We start from the raw sequence: 24,125 nt of genomic DNA, 5'->3' as shown, positions 1-24,125 counted from the left end.
ATCAGTGGCTACTAGCCATGGTGACTAAAAGGAACTTCCACATTCAGAGGCAGTAAACCCGAGTACCAGTGCCGAGGCAACATCGGGGGTAAGGCCTTAGCGTCTATGCTGTTATTGGTCCTCCAGAGGAACTGGTTGGCTTCTGTGTAAGACGTGATGCTGGACTAGATGGACCACTGGTCTGAACCAGCAGGGCTCATTCTTAAAATGAATTTTGCTTCTGTTTGTAATTTATTGAAAATAACGCTTTACAGTTGTGCTCCTCTGGTCCCTGGTTTTCCTGCATTTCGTTGGTGCAGTCCGAGAGCTTTCTGTCTCCATTTCCCATTTGGAAACAGCGGTCTTCATCATCATCAGTGCTTAACTTGGAGCTCTCCAAGGTTTCATGATTGGCCCCAACACCCCAGGGCACCCACTTCGTTGTTTGGAAAATTCCAAAAGTAACCACAGGTTCTACAAGGTTGGGTGACCCCTAGGACATCAGCAGGGACCTCACTAGGTCTTCTCCTCCCATCCTTAACTAGTCCTAGGATGCTGCCTGTGAGCCAGGTTTGGCCCTCCAGGCTTTCTTGGTCTCAAAACACGCGCCCACAATCCTCTTCCAGTGAAGCAGAGTGTTCCAGTGAACCTGGCTGTACCAAGCACCCCTCTCAGTTGGCCACTGTATTATTCCCTCCCTTCCTTCCCAAGAGGCCTTGGGTGCAATCCAAACCAGGACAGTAAAGCACATGCCTATGTGGGGGGGAGCTCTTGCAAGTTGTCCACGCTGTTGTTTGTCAATCTATGTTGTCCTTGTGTCCTTCTGTATTTAATAGCTTGCAATTGCCGTGTTATTTTTTTAATCCTATGTGTCTCCTTTTACCCATCGGTCTACCGTCCCTCCTCTACAACAATAACACACTTAATCATGATACATACCTGTTCTCTCCAGGATCAGAGGAGCATGCCTATTATATTAGGTGCTTCGGAACACAGGCAGGATAATGCTGCTGCAGTCGTCTTGCTTGTGGGCTTCCTAGAGGCACCTGGTTGGCCACTGTGTGAACAGACTGGATTTGATGGGCCTTGGTCTGATCCCACATGGCCTTTCTCATGTTCTTAATGTCATCGTGTGCTGGCAGCATACATCACTTCATTCATCAGCTGCTCAAACCTCCACAGCCTGATTAAGTGCCAAAAGACTTTGAGGAAGTGGGGTCAGCACCACAGTCCCTCCCTCTTTGCTGTGCAAAGAGAACCAAGGTCAAATTATAGGCAGGATTCCCCCCCACACACACCATTAGAGGAATATTGTTTTTCTTCAAAATTGATGTGTTTTTCATTGTGTTTTTCTTCAAAATTCCAATTTCTGTTTCAAGTATTTGTATGCTGCTGATTTTCAGAGAAGGGTAGGATAGAAACGGTCAATATAAACAGGAACCAAAGTACTATCCACAGAACTTTCCCACCTCCTGCTACTCAGTGAAAGCAGGGGATATTCAGGAAAAGCACAAGGGGGCAAATGGGGTTGTAGAGGAGGGAAAAATAAAAGATTCCCTTCCTCATCTACTGGAAGAAGCACTTTGCTTCAGAAAGTTAGGACCACGGGATCCAACCCCTTCTTTCTTCTTGCCTGTGCTCATCTACTGTAAACATTTAACTCTGAAGTTTAGGCAGCTGCCAACTAAAAGAACAGCAGTATTTGGGGTCAAGCATTTGCTTATAGAAAGTCAGAGGTTTTCCCTTTAGAACTACACGAGCCGATATGCATTTTCTACACAGGCTGTTGTTTCAGCACTATAATGTGCAGGTTAAAAAGGAATGTCTTGCCCTCCCTCTGGTGGACTTAAACATAACAGGGCAATATAAAGCAGGAATCCGTAAAGCCCAGCTAAGTTTTGAAATTTGAGTTGGGTAGCTTAAGACATTATGCATAGCCAGGCTACAGGAAAGCTTTTGCTGAAGCTACAATCTATAATAGTTAAAAGCTCCTTATCTCAAATTCAGCTCCCAGTGGTATTCTCCACAGCTTGAAGGCTCCATATGTGGTAAGGAGCTTCTAAACATAGAATCGTAGAGTTGGAAGGGACCACCAGGGTCATCTACTCCAACCCCCTGCACAATGCAGGGAATTCTGAACTATCTCCCCAACACACACCCAGTGACCCATACTTCCTGCCCAGAAGATGGTCAAGGTGCCCTCCCCCTTGTCCCAAAGGCCCAAAGAACATGATGCTCCCCCTTGTTCAAACAGAACCCTCAACATGAATGCTCATAAAGACATCCCACCTCACACTGTTAATGCTTTAACGGGCATTATGATGCGGGCAAAAGTCATTACACTCTCCCGTTAGGTAAACAAAGACACACCTATGGAGCAACATCTAAAGTGCTTGTGGGTAGCCTTTGGTGGTTGTTATCTTGATTTGTCCCTTTACTGGAAATAATGAGGTAATAACTCATCTGCCTTACACTAAGGCACAAGGACGATGGATGGAGTATTATATGCTCAGTTAATAATCTACGCTCTGCAAATTACAGTAGTGGTTACCAGCCGTTGAAACGAAGTATTTGCATTACAGCCGGGAAAGAAAGAGGGTTAGAAGCCTTCCCGAGGTCACACCATATGTCAAGGGCTTGCGAGAGAACAAAACACAACTTAGCAATACCAGACAAGCAGAGTTTTACAACCTTTAATTTAAAAATTTTGCCAACAAAAAAAAACCATTTGGTTACCAAAGAGAGAGAGAGAGAGATCTATACAAAAGAACAGAAGTACTGATCTTCCACCAGAGTTGGCCATTGTGTCGGCTTGAATAGAGCCCAAAAGTGCTTCAAGGTGAGCCAACGAAAAGCAGTGCCAAGTGTTATAAAGTGAATTTTGAGAGCTAGCCAGTTGGTGGGAAGAGTCAACTTGAAGCTCTCTCGTCAATACACGTGCTTTCCACAAGCAAAGGGATTTTTAAAGGGGGGGGTGGAGGGAGCCACACCTCCAAAGAGCCCCATCCAATTTGATAAAGGCCGATGCTGAGCACAACAGCACCAGGTCAACAGGCTCAGGAGATGGGTAGTCTCACGGGGACTATCAATGAGCCCTTCCCGAACATTTGATTTCGTTCCGAATATTATTTTACAAATGAGAGCGTGGCAGACCAAGCCAACATCATCTTTTGAAGTCCATTTCCTTGCAATTGTTTTATGTATTTGTGACGATGTGTTCAGTCTCAACAACACTACGGACCCCTGCACCACAAACAGGGTGGGAAGTATCCTCAAGAGACAAGGAGATACCACTTTTTCCTTCGGGCATCTCAGTGCTTCAACAAAGAAGCTCCTTGGGCAGCCAGGCTGACCACACAAGAGCTTGGATCCCATACCTTTCTTCCATTTTTGCAACGTTTCCTCCACTGTGCGACACATCGCGTCCTCCCTGTTCCACCCCTCCCAATACTATGCACTATCTGCGCGTACAAGTCCAGGATCTCGCACTCGTTCAGAAAGCACCCATCACCAGAGGACCACACTCTGCGACGGAGGACGGTGCTGCACAGACAAAATAGTATAGGATCGGAGCCAATGATCCTCGGCAGTCATGCAGACAAGCAGGGGTGCTACATCTCTTGAAACAACTTGAACCATGTGCTTCGAGGGGCTGGTTTGCTGGAGCTCCACAACAGATCCCATAAGGTACATTTTCGCAAAAAAAAGTACAGGATTATCTTCTTCATAATGCTGGGGAGGGTGTTAATCATCTCTTTCCCCATTAAAAAAAAAATCCCTGACTGGAAAGTTAGCGAGAGAAAGACAATGGATCTAGCCTCGCCTTTTTTCCAAGCTGCTAAGTTTTCTACATGGTGGTGTATTCAGTCCTGCAGTACCTTGCTTACATTCTGCAATGGTACAATGCAAGGAAGGTTATGTCGCATGCCTTTCGCAAATCTGTAAACCATCATTTCGAGCTTCGCAGGTATGTCCCTGGTGAGAAATTCTACTTTGTGCAGAATGGCTGACGATAAACCCCCCCCCCCCACAATATAGGGATCCTTCCATAACGCACAGTAGGCAGAACTCAATCGTTCCAAGCGTTGATTTTTGGACAGTCATTCACAGTATACACTACTGGAACTTGGTTCCGGAAGGGGGTGAGATACCCATAGGGGCTCTGCACACAGCCAGAACTTTGCTTTCAGATTTGGGTGCAGAAGAGCCAATGCTGCAGTTCAATTTTAGAAGTGATGTGCACAGGTCTCCCCTTCTTTGGATACCACATCACCACTAATGTTATTTGGCGACCATCTACTGTAGGAATGGAGTTTCCCATATTCTACAAACCAGAAAGAATAACAAGAGGTATACTATGTTCTGGGCCTTGGGGACTCTACCATCTTCTTAAAAACATACATACCAAGGCAAGAGCCAATGAAAGGTATCAGCCAGGAGCAGTAAAGTGCTCAAATGATTTCTTGATCTGCACCTTTCTCCAAAGACAAAATGACGACAAGAGTTCCACGTTCCCCTCAATAAACAGAAACCATCCCAATGGGTGGGGATTAACACAAACATCCCCCATTGGATCTAGTCCTAGGTGAACAAAAATGCAGCAGTTTTGCAGCAGTCGAAAAATTGGCCGAATTTAGCCCATAAACTTTGAAGAACCAGCAGAATCTCAGTAGTAGCGAAACCAAAAACATTCATAACTTTTTATCTATATTGCATTTTCCATTTGTTGCAGTGCTATGGGGAAAAATGTGCATTAGCTGTGCTGGAAACAGGCCCATTTTGCAGGTGGGAAAACAGACACACATCCTGATTGGTGATTCGGGGGTGGGCAGGGGAGAGAGACCTGGTCTGCTGTAATGTTTCTTGGGTTTGCACAGTAGGAGCATTGACTAATGGTTACATCGGCGACATATTTTTTAAAAAGGAGAAAGGAAGAGACGTCAAAAATGGATCCTTAGAGTATACTGACTGAAGATCTCCACCTTTACCTCATGTTAGAAAATGGTCATAAGTTCCACACGTGATAGTGATACAATACCAATTTTGTCTAATGAAATTAAAGACCTTAACTTGCAATAAAGGTAACCATTGTATATTCTCAGGTATCTTAAGTCTATTTTCAGAATGGCAATTATTGCCGGGGGTGGGGGGATTGGCATCTGTCTTAATCCTATAAGCTGATTTCGATCAGGATTCCTAAATTTTTAAAGTAAAAGCTACTGTACAGGCTACCTACTACTCAACCAAGTTTGACCTTCCATAAATTCTGAAAGCGATGTGCGAATCTTTCCCCTGTTCAATTTCACAGGCAAAACGTAATCCCAGAACCGTCACCGTACCAGCTTCAGAGCAGTTTTCGCCCAATCGAGGGGGACCACAATCACGCTGAGGGTGCAGGCACTTAGGGCTGTGGACACCAAACAATGGCTGCCACAGGGACAAGGCCAATCGCTAACTGGTGGGAGGGTTCCAGGCCAAGTGTCCGAATGGACGTTCCCCCTGCAGATGCAAAGGCAATGCCTCCTGGGCTCTTCTGAAGAGCCTCCTGCAATGAAGAGGTGGAGGAAGAGCCAGGATCACCTCTAAGATTGGGGGGAACAAGGGAAGAAGAAGAAGAGTTGGTTTTTATATGCCAACTTTCACTACCACTTAAGGAAGAATCAAACCGGCTTACAATCACCTTCCCTTCCCCTCCCCACAACAGACACCCTGTGAGGTAGGTGGGGCTGAGAGAGTTCTTAATAAAACTGACTAGCCCAAGGTTTCAGCTGGCTTCAGGTGGAGGAGTGGGGACTCAAACCCGGCTCTCCAGATCAGAGTCCACTGCTCTTAACCACTACACCACGCTGGCAGTCTGCTCCCTGTGTGGCCACAGGGAGAGATTTCCAAGGCCAGAGATGCAAGAAGAGAGATCTGTGTCTGTGACCAAGCCAAGGACATTTGGCTGTGACCTGCCCAGTGGGAATGAGCTCAGCACATTGCCAGTCACTCAATATGGGAGGAAGCAACCCAAAACAGCTGTCTTATCCATTCAAGTTATTCAGATTTCATCCCCAAGAAGCGAGTAGCTGCTAGGAAACACACTGATGGGCAACCCATTGCGGCGATCACCAGCCCGATCCTACACACGTTATTTCCTCAGAGGTGTCACGGAGTTCAGTGAGCCGGACTCCCAGTTGAGGAGGAGAAGAAGAGTTGGTTTTGATAAGCCAACTTTCTCCACCACTTAAGGAAGAATCAAACTGGCTTACAATCACCTTCCCTTCCCCGCCCCACAACAGACACCCTGTGAGGTAGGTGGGGCTGAGGGAGTGTGACTAGCCAGATTAGCGTCCACCGCTCACATGGAGGAACGGGGAATCAAACCCGGTTCTCCACAGGATTGCAGCGCTGAAGTGCAGCAAGTCTTCCACAGTGCTGCGGGGGCAACAGAAATACCACCAGATGGCCACTTTCAGAAGGAAAGTGGGCCTTGCACCCCCACCCCCTCCCCTTTCGCCTCACCCCTCGCTTCAGCGGACCGAGTTGGCCGCCCTTCCCAATCAAAAACAAAGCTCAGTCTGGTGGAATTACCATTAGATACCCACAAAGGACATTTTTACTGACCCTACTCCTGGCAAATAAAGGCTGACGACCACCTGAAAACAGCATTTTTAAGTATTCAGTTGAATACCTTTCATCGATTACACCGAGGGAACACTCTTTGGCCAAGGGGTGGGTTCTGACAGGACTCTGTCGACCTCCTGGCTGGAAAAAAGAGGCCTAAAAAAAAAAAAAAAAAAACCTGCTGCCTGAAAGACAGGTAAGAGAAAGGGCGCCAGGCTAGTAAATATTAAAATGTTCCAAGGTGTGTGCGCGTTTTTAATAGTAGCATTGAGTTTAATCGAATCTACCTCACGTGTTCAGTTACGTCATTTCCCACCAGGAACCAAAAAAAAAAAAAAAACATAAAAAAGCTTTATAGATTAGACTCCACAGCACTAGAGTACGCCCGGCCCTTATGGACGTTTCACAGTACTAGTCCTTCCAATGTGTGGTTAAAAATGTTCCTCAAAGGGCGGGGGGAGCCAAGCAGCAGAGGGGCTTTTTGTTTTCTTTCATTGATCACCAAGTCGAAAGCCCCGACCCCAGTTGTGTCTTCCGCCGCCCTGGTGGTCGTCGGCTGGTCTGCGCCAACTGGCAGGTGGAACGCCAAATCCCGATACTCCTCCTCTCCTATTGGGCAGCCAGCGGTACCTGTGAGCCAATGAAAAGAGCCGTTGAAACATATGCCTGTGTGCAATCAAAGCTCATAGCGCTCAATAAGCTTCCAAGCGCTTTTTAAAAAAATAGCAACCGGGGGGGTCAAAATAATGAAAATTCGATATTTTGGCTGGATTTTCTTACTTTCAAATTCAAAACCACACAGTTAAAAAAATCAAAATCACACAAAAGCCTGTTTTAAGAAAGATGACAAATATGATTTTTTTCCTAAAAACTCCAAAAAGGGGTCGCCATAAGTCGGCTGCGACTTGACGGCACTTTACACACACACAATATTGTTGTGGTTGCCTAGCAATCTCCACAATTGACACTGAGCACTCCTTTCTTAAAGGTACAGGTACTGTTTCTATTTGTTGGGAGGGTTAACCCCCACCAAATGTGTTTTGTTTTTGTTTTTTAATTCCAGTTTTTTTTGCAAACCTGGGGCTTTTCTGAGGTTTGTAGAAAGATCTCAGCTGTTCATGGTTTTTGTCTCAGGTCTTGTCGGTTCACATAAACCTCTGGATTAAAGTAGCCACAGATAGGTCCATGATGAGAATTAGATAAGATTCTCTACTTATAGATAGCTTAAAAGACAGTAGAGCAGTGTATACCACAGACTAGACAGCCAGTGTGGTGTAGTGGTTAAGGTGTTGGACTAGGATCTGGGAAACCGAGGTTTAAATCCCCACTCTGCCAGGGAAACTTGCTGGGTGACTTTGGGACAGTCACACACTGGGTGGGAGACCTCCAAGGAATACCAGGGGCGTTATGCAGAGGCAGGCAATGGCAAACCTCCTCTGAACCTCTCTTGCATTGAAACCCCCACCAGGGGTCACCAGCTATGACTTGATGGCAAAAAAAGCAGCACAGACTAGAATCAGACAGTCTTTTCTTCCCAGATCATGACTTATGAATCTGAGAGACTACTGTCAAGTCTTAAAGAAAAGGGTATTCAGATGCCTTCAAAACTGAGCTAGCATTCCAGTGAACAGGCTCAGCGGTGAACCCAGAAGTCTCTCCTTCAAATATCTCCTTAGACATGAAGCCAGCCATTACTTTAGCCCCAAGCATGCTTCCCCAGCACCACTCGGCACTATAGATGTAGGCACCACCCTACGTTATGGGCTGTCGTAAGGATTATTGAAATACGAGTGCTTTGAACACTTAAATATATACTACGTTTTATTAAAAGCCTTTGATGTTAATTAGTCTACCAATACTGCTATTGGGACAGTTTGACTAACCTTAGAAAATGTATGCTGTATTTCAGTTTCATTTGACCACTGTCTCTTTTCTCTTTCCCCTTTTCCAATTAAAGTTTCAATTAAAACTCAAGTTTTCTTCATTGCCTCTGGGTTAGAGATGTCACATCCTAGTGATGCAATTGACCCAGTCACAGATCCACACACCTGGAAAATTCACGAGGGTCCCCTAAACCGTCTTACTACTGTCAAGCGCTTGCAACTCATTCACTGGGATATTCCATAGATCGGGGGCCCTAACCCATTTGAGCCTGAGGGCACATTTGGAATACTGACACGGTATGGAGGGCACAGCAACAAAATGGCTGCTGGAGGAGGTGGAGCCAACCTCAAAATGATTGCCACAGCTTAACTTCAGTAAAACAGTGCTGTGTGGTGCTGTGGTGGCAGCTGCTGCCAAAGAAACATTAATAAAAAAATCTGCACAGCCAATCAAATCTCCAGCAGTCAACCAGAAGTCTCGTTGGGCAAAAGCCCTACCTGGCCCAACCCACTTCCTAAAAACACGTGGCGGCACCAGAAAAGGTGTCGGTGGGCATCAGGGCGCCCACAGGCACCACACTGGGGACCCCCTGCTATAGATATTTCAAATGTGCAACATTTTTAAAAGAAGAAAACACAACCAACTTACAGAATCTGAGGTGTTGTTAGGAAACTTCTTCCTCCCAAGTCTAATGGATATTTGTACATTAAGAAAAAGTACAGATGGCCAACCAGATTGCCAATCAGCTCTTCGATGAAACTGGAGCAAAAACAGAACAAGGCGTTACAGCTATGAACAGTTCAAAGGCATTTTCTGCCAATGGCCAGAAGGTGGTCCTAGAACTGCAAACATGCAGGACTCTACTTGGAAGTCATGGAGGCAAGCAGCTCTGAGCCTGGCTTGTCCAGGAAAGGGCGGCCTATAAATCTAATAAATCAAATCACAATGCATTCCTCTAGCACTAAGCACTTCCACTCCCCCAAGACCAGGGTCTTCCAGTGGGCTGAAGAATGTTTCAAGGGGTTACAGCCCCCAGCTCAGCACCACCCCCACAATGGACAAAGCACCATGTGAGCGGGGAGCAAGGATCCGAGCCCCAGACGCCTTCTCCAAAGAGCATTTTGTGAATACTTACGCTCCTGAAACGATCAGATTGAATAACAGGATAACCCACGGTAAATAGAACGCCTAGAGAAAGATACAAGAACTTTTAGCGCTGTGAAAACTGACCGCCCCAGAGAACCCTTCCAAAAGCACCATCTAACCTATAGCAAATCACCAACTAGCTAATTAAGAGGAAGACGAGTTGGTTTTTACATGCCAACTTTCTCTGCCACTTCAGGAAGCATCAAACTGGCTCACAATCACCTTCCCTTCCCCTCCCCACAACAGACACCCTTTGAGGTAGGTGAGGCTGAGGGAGTGTGACTAGCCCAAGGTCACCCAGCTGGCTTCAGGTGGAGGAGTGGGGAAACCAATCCAGTTCACCAGATTAGCATCCCTTGTTCATGTGGAGGAGTAGGGAATCAAACCCGGTTCTCCAGATCAGAGTCCACCGCTCCAAACCACCGCTCTTACCCACTACACCACGCTGGCAATTCATTAAAAAAAATGATTTTCCTCTGCTACCATTTGAGGAACTGATCCCATAGATCAGTTCCTCAAATGGTAGCAGAGGAAAGTGCCATGTTCAGTAGTAGAGCGCTCTGGGATCCAGTTCTATTCTGACAGAATTTCTCCCTTGGACATTAAAATTCAATAGACTCCTTGTGGGTGAAAAGTACCTTCAATTCGCAACTGACTTATGGCAACCCCAGCAAGGGGGTTTCAAGGCAAGTGATTAAGCAGAGGAGGCTTGCCATTGCCTTCCTCTGCAGAGACTTCCTTGGTGGTCTCCCTTCCAAGTACCGACCCTGCTTAGCTTTCAAGGTCTGATGGAATCGGGCTATACTATATTGCTTTCCCTCCCAAGAGACACCTTACAAATCTATTTACCTCCTCACTAAATCCCAGCTAGAGTCCTTCTACTTATTTTTGCCCCACCCAAAGATGCCCTTTTATTCTTCCCCAAAGAAGGGACTTAGGCATATCATGAGAGGGAGGGCAGAAAGGGTTGTGGCAGTGTTCAGCTCTCGTGGCCCTTTCTTACATGCACAGGGTGATGTCAAACACTACTTTGGGGTCAGGAAGCAATTTTCCTCCATGCCAGATTGTCCAGGGATCCTGGTGGTTTTTTTCCCCATCTTCTGGGCACGGAGTAGGGGATACTGGGGGTGTGAAGGGGGAGGTAGCGGCGGACTCTAATCTGGAGAAGCGGGGTTGATTTCCTATCCTCCAAATGAAGCCCGCTGGATGACCTTGGGCCAGTCAGTTCTCTCAGGACTCTCAGTCCCAACTACCTCACAAGGTGTCTGTTGTGGGGAAAGGAAAGGAAGGTGACTGTAAGCCGCTTTGAGACTCCTTAAAGGTAGAAAGAAGTGGGGCATAAAAAACAATTCTTCTTCAAAGTCTCTAGAGGCAGCAGCGTGGCCACCTCAGCTTTACCTTAAACTGCGTCCCAAACAAAAACGATACAGTGACATCTTTGTTCGCCTGGGCCCAAACGTAAATCACGGACATGACCCCGGCAACCATCAGAACCTACAAGAGAATAAGATGGACACAGTCTGAACAGAAGACTGGAGTAACTGCAGAAAATTTACAACCAACAGGAATGCAGAGAAGGCCAGCGTGCAGTTTTCTTGCCTCCAAAAAGGACTCTACATAGCTTTAAACGTGAAGCAGGCCTGTACCACTTGCAGCCTGCCAAGCCAAAAGTAGCTCCCCTGGCCAGGTTTGGGCAGCCTGTCAGGAGCCTAATACAGGTTCAGCTGCTAACCTGGGCTGGCAAAAAAAAAGGAGACAATTGAGCCAAAATGTATGGCTGAAGGGTAGGTCACAAGCTACATAGCCCGGGTGCCAAGAGAAACACCCCATTCCTGACTGCGCTTATTCCAGAACTTAAGTCCCATCTCTTGAAACTAACTTCCAAACAAGCATGCCTGGTTCTCAGGACTGGAGACAAATTACAATGAGCAGTTTCTTCTTGACCATCATACCCACGGGACTGTCTCTCCTGGTATGCCCCCTAAAGAGCTTTAGGATCTGTTAACAACAATTTACTGTTGGTCCCCAGCCCAAAGAGTATCCTCAATTAGGGCTAGGGCTTTCTCTTCCCTGGCCCCGCAGAACTCTTTCCAGTGAGACCAGGGCACCGCGGGACCTTGAAGATTTCTGCAGAGCCTGTAAAACAGAGTTATTCCTATCCATCTGCGTGCCACTTCTTTTAATTATTTAAATTCATCAGAAACTGGATACTGGTTTTAATTGTTTTAATGTTATTTTATGTGGTTTCGTTGTATTATTATTATTATTATACTATTAATGATGTTAGCCACCTTGAGCCCAGCCTTAGCCGGGGAATAGAGAGTGGGGTAGAAATCTAAATAAATAAACAAATTTGATAATGTCATCCACATCTGAATACATCTTTGCACCAACAACTGAATCGAGATTTAGTGAACAAACAAAGGCATCGAAGGGGCTTTACAGGTCTGCTTATTCAGAACTTCCCATTTGGAACCTGAGGCTCTACATCCGCTGCAAAAATACAAACCAAAAAAGCAGTATCTGAGTTACTTCTAACGTTACCTTTAACCATCCAGAAATCTGCTGCTGCAGAAAGGGCAGTTTTGACAGAGGCATCAATGCCAGGCTTTTGAAAATGCACAACTGACTTCTACAACATGCACCTGCCTGTGGTGCCTCAGCCAAAAGACCGGCTGGCATCTAAAATATCAAGAATAAGCGTTAATTCTGTTCTGCTCTCTAGCACAAGAAGCTAATTGTCCTGGCAAACACATGGGGAGTTGCCACAGGAGACACTGTAAGGCTATTATTTACTAGTGGTTTTAATGGAGAGTTAGTTGCGGGCACTTTATTCGCTTGTGACGAATTGGGTTTTTTATTGTTGTGTGCGTTAAGTGCCGCCAAGTCGCTTCCGACTCATGGCGACCCTATGAATCAATGACCTCCAAAACGTCCTGTTAACAGCCTTGCTCAGGTCTTGCAAACTGAAGGCCATGGCTTTCTTTATTGAGTCAATCCATCTCATGGTGGGCCTTCCTCTTTTCCTGCTGCCCTCAACTTTTCCTAGAATTATAGTCTTGTCTGGAGACTCTTGTCTTCTCATCATGTGACCAAAGTACGATAGCCTCAGTTTAGTCATTGTAGCTTCAAGGGAGAGTTCAGGCTTGATCTGTTATTAATTATGCATTGTAAGCCACCTTGAGTCATAGGGGAAAGGGAGGGTACAAATGTTTAGATTATGATAAAGACAAAGGCAGTTGGATAGAAGAGGCAGCCACCAAAGCATGTTCATGGATGTTCAGTTGATATTATGAAACTCAAGACTTTGGAGAAGAAAGCACATGTTCAAGCAACCAACCACAAGGAAAACAGGACAGGGTCATGGCTCAGTGGAAGAGCATCTGCTTTGCACACAGAAGGAACCAGGTTCAATCCCTGGCATCTCCAGTTAAAAGGATCAGGTAACAGGTGATGGAGAGTCAGTGTGATGTAGTGGTTAAGAGCGGAGGACTCTACTTTGGAGAACTGGGTTTAATTCCCCACTCCTCCACATGAAGCCTTGCTGGGTGACCCTGGGCTAGTCACAGTTTTCTCAGAACTCTCTCAGCCCATGCAGAGGCAGGCGATGGCAAACCACCTCTGTATGTCGCTTGCCTTGAAAACCCTATGGGATCACCATAAATCAGCTGTGACTTGACGGCACACACACACACAAAACAGGTGGTGTGAAAGATCCACCTGAGACCCTGGAGAGCTGCTGCCAGTCAGAGCCGATCAATACTGATCTTGACAGACCAATGGTCTGACTCAGCAGAAAGCAGTTTCATGTCTTCAATATGTCACTCTCTGTGAGAGAATCAGGTGGGGAGAGCAAGACAGCAGTTGCAGAGGAGACCAGAGCTAAGAAGGAAGATTTACATGGAATCTAACAGGATTAGGAAAAGGAATAAGGAAATGGGAACACCTGGAAACCCCTGTCTTTCTAATTCAAGGGCTTGGAATGAAGGGGAAACTTTAGGGCCATTAGCCCTTAAACATACCTCTTTCTAAACTTCGGTAAACCTCATTATTTTGTTCCCACAACTTACAAGAGACCTATCACCTTAGGGCATTTTTCATGGTATTTTGCCCTCAAGCACCCCGACCCAAATAAGCATGAAGCTGCCTTATACAGAATCAGACCATTCACTGGACCATCCATGTCTGAATTGTCTACTCAGACTGGCAGAGGTTCTCTAGCATCTCAGGTGGGAGGTCTTTCACATCACCTACCACCCGACCCTTTTAGCAGGAGATGCCAGCAACTGAACTGGGGACCTTCCGCATGCAAAGGAGATGCTCTTCCCTGAGCCACGGTCCTTCCTCTAAAGTACAAAATACATGTGAACAATGGTCAAGCAGAAATGGCACACAATTTCATGTGGTAGTTTTCTGTTACAAATTCTTACAAGCAAAGACCAATCCCTTCACTACCACCACATGCCTTTGAACAAGGACAGAAGCAACCGCTTGTGCATGCCATTCTTACTTGACAGGATGCACACCTATTTCATATCTCAGAATTTGCACTACAGCGCAGTGTGAAGAGTGACTGTTTATAAACCAGACAGGAATTGAGAGGCACTTACCCTAAGACCCACGGTCACGGAAGCAATCTTTCAAGAGGTGACTAAGGAAAACACAAACAGCTATAAAACCACAAGGCCTGCACAGGTAACAAGGCAGGATAACATCTCAGACCTTTTAGCGAAGCTCTTACACACCTGTTACACAGCCCGCAAGATGGTCTGCTTTTGGTATCAGAGCCAGGCTAGGAGAATACCACAGTGCAGCGAGGTGATGCATCGGGAAGGGGGAGAGTATATCGCTTCCCTCGCCTGTCATCAGGCATGAAAGAGCACAGGGCGCAGCTCCCCTTGCCCAACATCATAGAATCATAGAGTTGGAAGGGACCACCAGGGTCATCTAGTCCAACCCCCTGCACAATGCAGGAAATTCACAGCTACCTCCCACACACACACCCAGTGTCCAGAAGATGGCCAAGATGCCATCCCTCTCATGATCTGCCTAAGTTCATAGAATCAGCATTGCTGACAGACGGCCATCTAGCCTCTGCTTAAAAATCTCCAGGGAAGGCATACAAGGGCTCAGAGTATAGCTCTCCTCATGCATCAGTGGGCATAGCGTGGGGCACAGAGCACAGTTTCCCTCACCCAATGTTACCGTTCAAACATACAGAGATGCCTTGTTTTGAAGCCATGCTGAATCGCACACACGTTGAGCCCAGAGGAGAAAAGAAAAAAAAATCTGGAAACCAGACACACTGTCAGGTGTTCCATGAAACCTCACAAATTAACAACACTTAGCATTTATGAAGCATCCCCCTCCCCAGCCCAATATTTCATATATTCTTGGTTCGATCCCTCCGATCCGTTTCACAAAAGGTGGCCCTGCTCCCCTGGCTTTCCCTTGCACCAGCAAACCAGCTCTCAATGCCAGTGGGGAAAAACCAACCCACTCTCTTTTGTCTTTTTATATCTCTTCCTTTTTGTAGATTTTTTGTAAATGTCACTTCGGCAGCAGCTGCCAACACAGCACAAGGATCTTCATTGTGTGACTGAAGATAAGCTGCAGCAGCCATTGTATAACTAGCTCCACCTCCTGGGGCAGCCATTTTTTGGCTGCACCCACCATACGGTGTCAGAATCCCAACGACGCCCGCAGGCTCAAAATGGCTGGGGACCCCTGCCCTAATTGATAGACGTTTCCAGATAATGTGCCCAAGTTATACCCCCCACCCCTCAAACTCAGTTCAATCTGGAGTTAGCTCCGGCACAATGGGGGCCCAATTAACATGTATATTATGCCAGCATTTCTGTGGCTGCTTTCACAACCGGTGAAAACCTCTTAGCGGCAAAACAGAAGGATACAGCTATGCAGACCCAGTTGAAGAGAAGCAGGAACAGGTAGTCGGCTGGCCGTCCATCAAACAAACCTGCAAACAAAGACAGATGTCAGAAAAACAACTGCTCAGGTTTTGGTTTGCGCTACGTTTTCCCAAGAGGTGCTGGATGGCTCTTAAAGGCTATGATTATAATGCAGGGACGCAACAGCAGCTTTTGCTGAAAGGAAAGAACAAGAGTCTGTTTTCAACCTGCGGGAACAGTCTTTTTTCTTGCTCCCAAAGAAGGCAGCGCTTGAGAAACGGGAATATTACAACAGATCCTTTAATATATTATGTCATAACTTGAGAGGAGAATCTGTTTATTCAGCATAGCTGCCAGTTTGAGATCTGGTGGTGCTGTTCTTCAAAAACACAGAGGAAACAAAGGCATCTAGAGCCGAACGTCTGCCTGGAAGCAGCATCCACGCTTTTATCATAGGTTTAAGAATATACGTAATACAGCTATCCAAGTATCCAAGATTTAAATGTTGTGATCGGTAAATCAACCAACAATACTGCACATTGCAATACTGCAATACTCTGCACATTTGCTTAGGGGTAAGCCCCAGAGAGTTCAGGTTTGCTCCCAAGTAAGCCTGCATAGGAGGAGGAGAAGACACAGTCTAATCTGGTTAAATCAGAGAGAAAAACTTTGAACGGTGGGTCAAGAACACAATAGCTTATTTCAACTCCAGTGCATTAATGCAACGTTACCTCTCAATTGTTAAAAGCTAAGTGAATAAAAAGTTATGAAGTTTCCGCATTTCCTTCAATACCTCAAAATACCTTCAATGCCATCTTCTGGGCATGGAGAAGGGGCCACTGGGGGCGTGGGGGGGAGGAAAGGTAGTTGTGAATTCCTTGCATTGTGCAGGGGGTTGGACTAGATGACCCTGGTGGTCCCTTCCAACTCTATGATTCTAAGGCTGCAGCAACTGCGGTAGCGCAATGAACATTTATTTTATTAATTCAGTCCATTAAGAAGAAGAGTTGGTTTTTAAATGCCAACTTTCTCTACCACTTAAGGGAGGCTCAAACCGGCTTACAATCACCTTCCCTTCCTCTCCCCATAACAGACACCTTGTGAGGTAGGTGGGGCTGAGAGAATGTGACTTACCCAAGGTCACCCAGCTGGCTTCATGTGTAGGATGGGGAAACAAATCCAGTTCACCAGATTATCCTGCACCGCTCATGTGGAGGAGTGGGGAATCAAACCTGGTTCTCCAGATCACCGCTCCAAACCACCGCTCTTAACCACTACACCACCACAACAAATCCCCAACTGGACACCAAGCCTAAAATACATATACTGATTAATAGTTGTTTGGCACTATACTAGAGGATTATTGTGGATGAAGCTCCCTTAAAAGGTGCCATATGAACTGAACAATACAGGAACACGGTCCTGCACTGGGTACCAGTCCCTTCCAGTCATGCAATTGGCCACACCTCGTGATCTATGCTATAGTTCCAAGACAACAAGCAGACTGGTAAATGCTTCCATTGGTCAATACTGGTTTCATGCTCACCTGTACAGATGTAACAGATGACACATAATGGATTCAAGGATGCTCATGTATGGGGTGAAGGAAGGCTGCACCCTAAGGAGTGGCTGTGGAAACCAGCCTGATAAGCATTCCCCCTTGCAGAACTTAAGCAATGCTTATTTCGTAATGAGTAATAAGGTGGATTTTAACAATGGAGGGCGGAGACACGCGGTGCAGATCCATCATCCATACAACACAGCTGGTTCACCAGGTTGCTGGCGCTCCACCAGAACCATGCCACAAGGCATGTAAGGTAAAATCCATAGGCTAATAACTAGCACATTTAGCTTAACTTTCATTTCTGCCTCGCCAAACTGGTTATCCGCCCTGACTTGGATAGCCCGACCTCATCAGATCTTGGAAGCGAAGCAGGGTCGGCCTTGGTCAGTATTGGGATGGGAAACGGCCCAGTAATACCAGGGTCACAACACAAAGGCAGGCAACAGCAAACCACCTCTGAACCTCTCTTGCCTTGACCCCTACAGGGTCACTATAACTCAGCTGCATCTTGCTGGCAACACAAAAAAGTGGTTATCTACAGCCAGAGAGCCAGCGTGGTGTAGTGGTTAACAGTGGCAAACTCTGATCTGGAGAACAGGGTTCAATTCCCCACTCCTCTACATGAAGCCTGCTGGGTGACCTTGGGTAAGTCACAGTTCTCTTAGAACCCTCTCAGCCCAAACGGAGGCAGGCAATGGCAAACCACCGCCCAACGTCTCTTGCCTTGAAAACCCTACAGGGTCGCCATAAGTCAGCTGTGACTTGAAGGTACTTTCCACCACCACCTACAGCCAAGGCAAAGAAGTCTACGCCTCATGGTGTTACCAAATTGCAGGTTAATCCATGTAAGTCTCCATGGATTAGAACATATCTCGGGTGATAAGGCAGCTGTTTACTCCTTTTCCCTTTTTGGAGAGAGGGAGGAAAACAAGGGAATCTATCTCCAAATTTATCTGCAGAGATGGCAACCCAAAAATATGTAGCCTCTGTTCACAAATACAGGTACTTTTCAGGTTCCACTGCTGCATTACAGCAGGCGTCTTCAAGCTGTGAGATACAAGGCAGAACAAAGCTCGGGGCTAGATCCTTGATTCTGTGCCTGGTCTGCATTTGACTCAGCGAGTCACAAAGTGGGCTGCCCGAATCTGGCATGTCAACTCTCATATGGCCACACACAGGATCTGCAGATATTCAGCCTGGAACACAGTTCATGTTGTCCAGTGCGCTTTCTGGTGGAGGGGGCATCAGCGGCACAACTCTGGCCAAGAAACCTGACATTATTGATTTCCCTCAGAGGTACTAATTTGTACCTGGAACCTGTCTTAACTCCCTGCCTTTGGCACAAATTTCCCTCTCCCCTGCAGGTATTGACAGCCTGAACCTTAGTTATCAGACCTAACAACTCTGAGGAAGAACTACAGTACACACAGACAAACCCCAACCCAGTTCCTGGTTTCAAGCCACCAGGACACCAGGGAGACAGAGAGAAAAGAGAATAAGTTGTTTTTTATATGCCGATTTTCTCTACCTTTTTAAGGAGAATCAAATCGGCTTACAATCTCCTTCCCTTCCTCTCCCCACAACAGACACCTTGTGAGGTAGATGGGGCTGAGAGAGCTCAAAAAGAACCGCAGCTAGTCCAACGTCACCCAGCTGGCTTCATGTGTAGGAGTGGGGAAACCAACCCAGTTCACCAGATTAGAATCCACCATTGATGTGGAGGAGTGGGGAATCAAGCCCGGTTCTTCAGATTAGAATCCACCGCTCTTAACCACTACACCACGCTGACACGTGTGGCACAGGAGAAGGCCCACCGCTCGGCCTGGCGACCCAATCTGAGCTCAAAAAAGGAAGTTCCAGCCATAGGTTTAGGCAGATTTTAAATAAAACCTGTCCTTAATTTGTTTACTGCATTTTATACTACCCTTCCACAAAATAGCTCAGGACGGTATATATCGTTCTGTCCTCACAACAACCTTGTGAGATAGGCTATGTCCAGAGAGAATGACTGGCCTGAAGTCAGCCACTAAGTCTCATAAGAACATAAGAAGAGCCCTGCTGGATCAAACCAGTGGTTCATCTAGTCAGCATCCTGTCTCACACATCGGCCAGACAGTTGCCCCGGAAGGCCAAAAAACAGAGCACAGAGGCCAAGGCCCTCCCCTGATGTTGCCTCCTGGCCCTGGGATTCAGAGGTTTATTGCATTTGAACATGGCAAGCAGAGATCTGAACCCAGGTCCTTCCTAGTCCAACACTAACCACTTCACCACACTGGTGTCTTATTTATTCTCAAAGAAAAAAAATGTCAACAGACTTCAGCCTCCCTGCTGAACAAACAACTGCTGGTGCAACACTGTGAAACCTACTTGCTTCCTGAGCACTTAGAGAAATCCACAGAGAGTGAGGAAAAGCCTGATTCTCCACACACACATGCACACACACAAACCATAACATCATCCTTAACTCTTGGGGAAAACTGAGTAATGTCTGAGGTGTGCTTGAGAGGGTTCTATTTTAGTCTGGCCAAGTCGAAGTCTGTTGCCGTAACAAGGCCCCTCGGTTTCATGCTTTTCTCCAAGAAAAGGCTAGGGCAGCAGGAAGCAAAAACTAAGCAAAATACTTCTCAAAAGTTAATAACCCACGTCCCCCACATGCACACTTGTGTCAGTCACTTGCTGTATTAAAAAAAAATGGTAACTTTTATTAGACTTTCCTGCAAAGAGCCAGCATTGTATAGTGAACACATGAAGCTGCCTTATACTGAATCAGACCACTGGTCCATCAAAATCAGTATTGTCTACTCAGACAGGCAGCAGCTCTCCAGGGTCTCAGGCAAGGGTCTCAGGCAGGTGGTAGTGTTGGACAAGGATCGGGGAGCCTCAGGTTCGAATCCTCACTCTGCCATGGAACCTTGCTGGTTGATCTTGGGCCAATCACACACTCTCAGCTTAACCTGCTTCACAGGGGTGTTGTGAGGATAAAATAAGAACGTAAGGAAAGCCATGCTGGATTAGACTAAGGACCATCGTGTCCAGCAGTCTGTTCACAAAGTGGCCAACCAGGTGTCTCTAGGAAGGTCACAAACAACATGACTGCAGCAGCATTATCCTGCCTGTGGTTAAATGGTGGAGTGATTAAAACACTTAGGGCTGTTTAGCACGGAAAGAAGGCAGTTAAGGGGAGATATGAGAGAGGTCTATGCATGGTATGGAGAGTGGACAGGGATAAGATTTTCTCCCTCTCTCATAATACTAGAATGCAGGGTGATCTGCTGAAGCTGGAGGGTGAGCAATTTAAAACAGATAAGATGAAGTATTTCATCACACAACACATAATTAAATTGTGGAACTCCCTGCCCCAGGATGTGGTGATGGCTACCAACTTGGAAGGCTTGAAGAGGGGAGTGGACATGTTCATGGAGAAGAGGGCTATCCAAGGCTACTAGTAAAAATGAATACTAGTCATGATACATGCCCCTTCTCTCCACAATGCAGAGGAGCATGCCTATTATATTAGGTGCTGTGGAACACAGGCAGGAACAATGCTGCTGCAGTCGTCTTGTCTGTGGGCTTCCACTAAGGGTCAATCCACTAAGAATTCCCCATCACAATCTTTTTTTGGGTTCTGCAGTCTCTCATTTAAACAACAATAAAAAGGTAAATTCAGTGAGCTTTAGAATTCAGTATCACAAGTACGGATCCACCCTCACTATTGCAGCTGTTTGTATGCAGAGCTGAACCGGTTCCATTCTGCACAGGACTGACATTGAGGGTTTGAAAAGCTAGACAAAAGTAACCTGTCTCGTTAAATACAGCGGACAAAATATTTCACACAAGCACGGACAAATATGAAATGGTAAGTTACCTGTTTCTAGTCGTGATGAATACTGATACAAAAAATATAAGTTCACCAGATAATGAAACCCAGTCATTGGGTTGACTGGGTAAAACAACATTGCGCTGATCGGCCTCCAGATCTGTTCAAACAAACAAACAAAAACATTATTACTTAGTTTAGCTTTACTTCACAAGCTTCCCAATGAGCTAACTTAAGTGGTACCAGAGGAGAAAATATGACATTATTATTTTCAGCAGAGCACTATTAACCAGATCGGGGGGGGGGGGTCCTCAGCTGTCTAAATACGCCTACCAAATATTGCCAACAGTTACCAAACTTGTTTTGATAATGCACATGTGTATTTTACCTGCTTACTAAAGTATTTATCTACTTCATGTATACCCTAAACTTTCTCTCCAATGGGGATGCAAACTGCTTTATAGTGTTCTCCTCTCCTCCATTTTACCCTCACAACAACCCTGTGAGGTACGTTGCGCTGACTGCATGTGACTGGCCCCAGGTCACCCAGCAAGCTACCATGCCTGAGTGGGGATTCAAACCTGAGTCTCTCAGATCCTAGTTCCAATGCTCCAACCACTACGCAACACTGGTGCATTTGTTCTAAATAAAGTTCATAAATGATGAAGACTGTGACAAGTCGATTCATTACATTTCTCTCCCACCTTGCTTGCATGATGTGGGGAGGGGAAGGTGATTGTAAGCTGGTTTGATTCTTCCTTATGTGGTAGAGAAAGCTGGCATATAAAAACCAACTCTTCTTCACCTTTGCAATAGGTTCTTTGGGGCAGGAATTTAAACATTAAACTGGTCCATTAACAACAAATACAAAACATTTATAGTAACTGTTAAGAGCCAGGGTACAGCAGAGATTTGAGTGACAGACAAGGATCTGGGAGACTAAGGTTCACATCCCTACTTTGCCATAAAAACTCACCTTGGGAAAATCATGCACTCTCAGCCTAACTTACCTCACAGGATCGTTGTGAGAATAACATGGAGAAGAGGAAAATTATGTAAGTCACTTTTAGTCCCTTTGCAAGTCACTTTGGGGGGAAAGTGGGAAGTAAATGAAGTAAATAAATACACAGCACACATATTTTATGATCTAAACAAAACCCCAAAGGTAAAGAAGTTAGGGGTTGACCCAGATTTCTTCATATCTTGTGAAAAAATATTTCCTTGGCCAGAAGATATATAAGTTGTATACACAGCATCTGAGCTTGAATCAAAGTTACATATATATCTGCTGACCCCTCAAAAATTAAGAACTTGAAAGGGCAAACCGGTAAAAACTGCAAAATTAAAAACAAAAATGGTTTCATGCGTTTAAATAGCAAATTTAATTATAAAGGCTATAAGAGCATCATGAATTGAAAGTTTTTCCATCTTCTCCCTTGTAATAATTTAAATACAATATAACATGTACTTCCCTTATATTATTTAAATGTAAGGAAAAACCCCAAAACGTGCCTGTGAACCTTTTCTCCTTAACTATAAATAATGTAAGGGAAGTACATGCTGTGTGTGTGTGTGAAGTGCCGTCAAGTCGCTTCCGACTCATGGCGACCCTATGAATGAAAGTCCTCCAAAATGTCCTATCTTTGACAGCCTTGCTCAGATCTTGCAAATTGAAGGCTGTGGCTTCCTTTATTGAGTCAGTCCATCTCTTGTTGGGGCTTCCTCTTTTCCTGCTGCCCTCAACTTTTCCTAGCATGACTGTCTTTTCCAGTGACTCTTGTCGTCTCATGTCGTGACCAAAATACGATAGCCTCATGCTGTACCATCTTTAAATTTTTACAAGGGAGAAGAGGTGGTGTGGATGGCATCAGGTTGACCTTCTGGTACTCTGGACATTCTTGGATAAAGAAGCAAAAGGAAAGCCCCGCATCTGCAAAATTAAAACTGATATTTATTTTGTTTTGTTTTCTTTTGTAAGCTTTGTACCCTGCCCTTTCCCAACTACAGTCAGGCTCAGGGCAACTACCAACAAGGTCAACAATAAAATTAAAATAGTGATATAAAAATGTAAAAGCCTTATACAATCTAAAATTCAGGAGAAGAGGAAGAAAATGAAGAAGAGGAAGAAAACAAAGAAGAGGAAAAGAAGAAGTGTTGGTTTTATATGATGACTTTACCACTTAAGGGAGACTCAAACCGGCTTACAATCGCCTTCCTTTCCCTTCAACAGATACCCTGTGAGGTAGGTGGGGATGAGAGAGCTGTGAGTAGCCCAAGGTCACCTAGCTGGCTTCATGCGTAGGAGTGGGGAAACAAATCCAGTTCACCAGATTAGCCTCCACTGCTCATGTGGAGGAGTGGGGAACCAAACCCGGTTCTCCAAACCACTGCCCTTAACCACTACACCACCGGAGGCACCCTAACAGTAAATACAAATGTGATGGGGATGGCCCAAACAGGAAAGACTGGAGGAAAAGGTGAGGGGAAACCAAGACCCCAAAACAAGAATTAAAGAAAATAAAAATAATTAGTGAAATGACTCCGATGCCAAACTGATTTTGGAGGTCCTTTGGCAGTGTGTGACTCTCCCAGGTGTCAGGCAGAGGTCTTTCACCTCTCCTGCTCCTGTTAACTGGGGACAGTGGGGACTGAACCTTGGCATGCAACACGTCTCTCGCTGTGGCCAAAGTCACTCTCCTCTGAAACCCATGAAAACCTGAACCTCTGAGTTAGAAATGTCAGGGTGAACCCGGGACCTCCTGCATGCCAAGGACACGCTCTGCCTCGAGCCTATTTGGAACAGCAGGCCCCTTGCTTGCAGCGTGTCAACCCAAGCGCCCCCATCAGCAAAAAAGGAAGCGCGGGGATTTCTGCCCCCTCCCGCCCATTCATGAGCCCAGGTTGATTCTCCGGCATCAACGGGGCTCCCAAGCGTGCCCAAGAACACCTCCTCCAAGTGACTACAACTCCCAGCCGGCAGACCGCGGCGCTGCCGCACGCCGTTCTGCAGCCCGGGGCGCGCGGGGCACGCCGGGAGCTGTAGTCCAGACGCGCCTACCTGGAACTGTTTGAAGAAGGGGTCGGACAAGAGGACGAGGTAATAGGGGTTGACCAAGCCTATCTTGCCGACGATGGTGAACCCGACGGTGAGGAAGAACCAGTAGCGCGTGATCAGCGGGATGCCCCCGATCCAGTCCGCCAGGTCCGACATCTTGCCCCC

At 46.1% G+C, this 24,125-nt stretch overlaps 1 protein-coding gene across 1 annotated transcript; it reads right to left on the bottom strand.

Moving 5' to 3' along the window:
• Positions 1–7,071: 7,071 nt before the first annotated feature.
• DERL1 (derlin 1) lies at positions 7,072–24,125 on the bottom strand. The gene is made up of 8 exons (XM_056854839.1): positions 23,964–24,125; positions 20,954–21,065; positions 15,528–15,592; positions 14,226–14,252; positions 11,014–11,109; positions 9,605–9,657; positions 9,118–9,228; positions 7,072–7,215 (listed from the first exon to the last, which is right to left on the bottom strand). Exons 1-8 carry the CDS (start codon positions 24,114–24,116, stop codon positions 7,077–7,079), a joined length of 756 nt encoding a protein of 251 aa, XP_056710817.1. The 5' UTR covers positions 24,117–24,125; the 3' UTR covers positions 7,072–7,076.

The sequence above is a fragment of the Euleptes europaea genome, chromosome 8, assembly GCF_029931775.1.
Source record: "Euleptes europaea isolate rEulEur1 chromosome 8, rEulEur1.hap1, whole genome shotgun sequence".
NCBI lineage: Eukaryota > Metazoa > Chordata > Lepidosauria > Squamata > Sphaerodactylidae > Euleptes > Euleptes europaea.
Note: the sequence above shows the minus strand (reverse complement) of the source record. Positions and strands in the feature narration are given on the sequence as shown.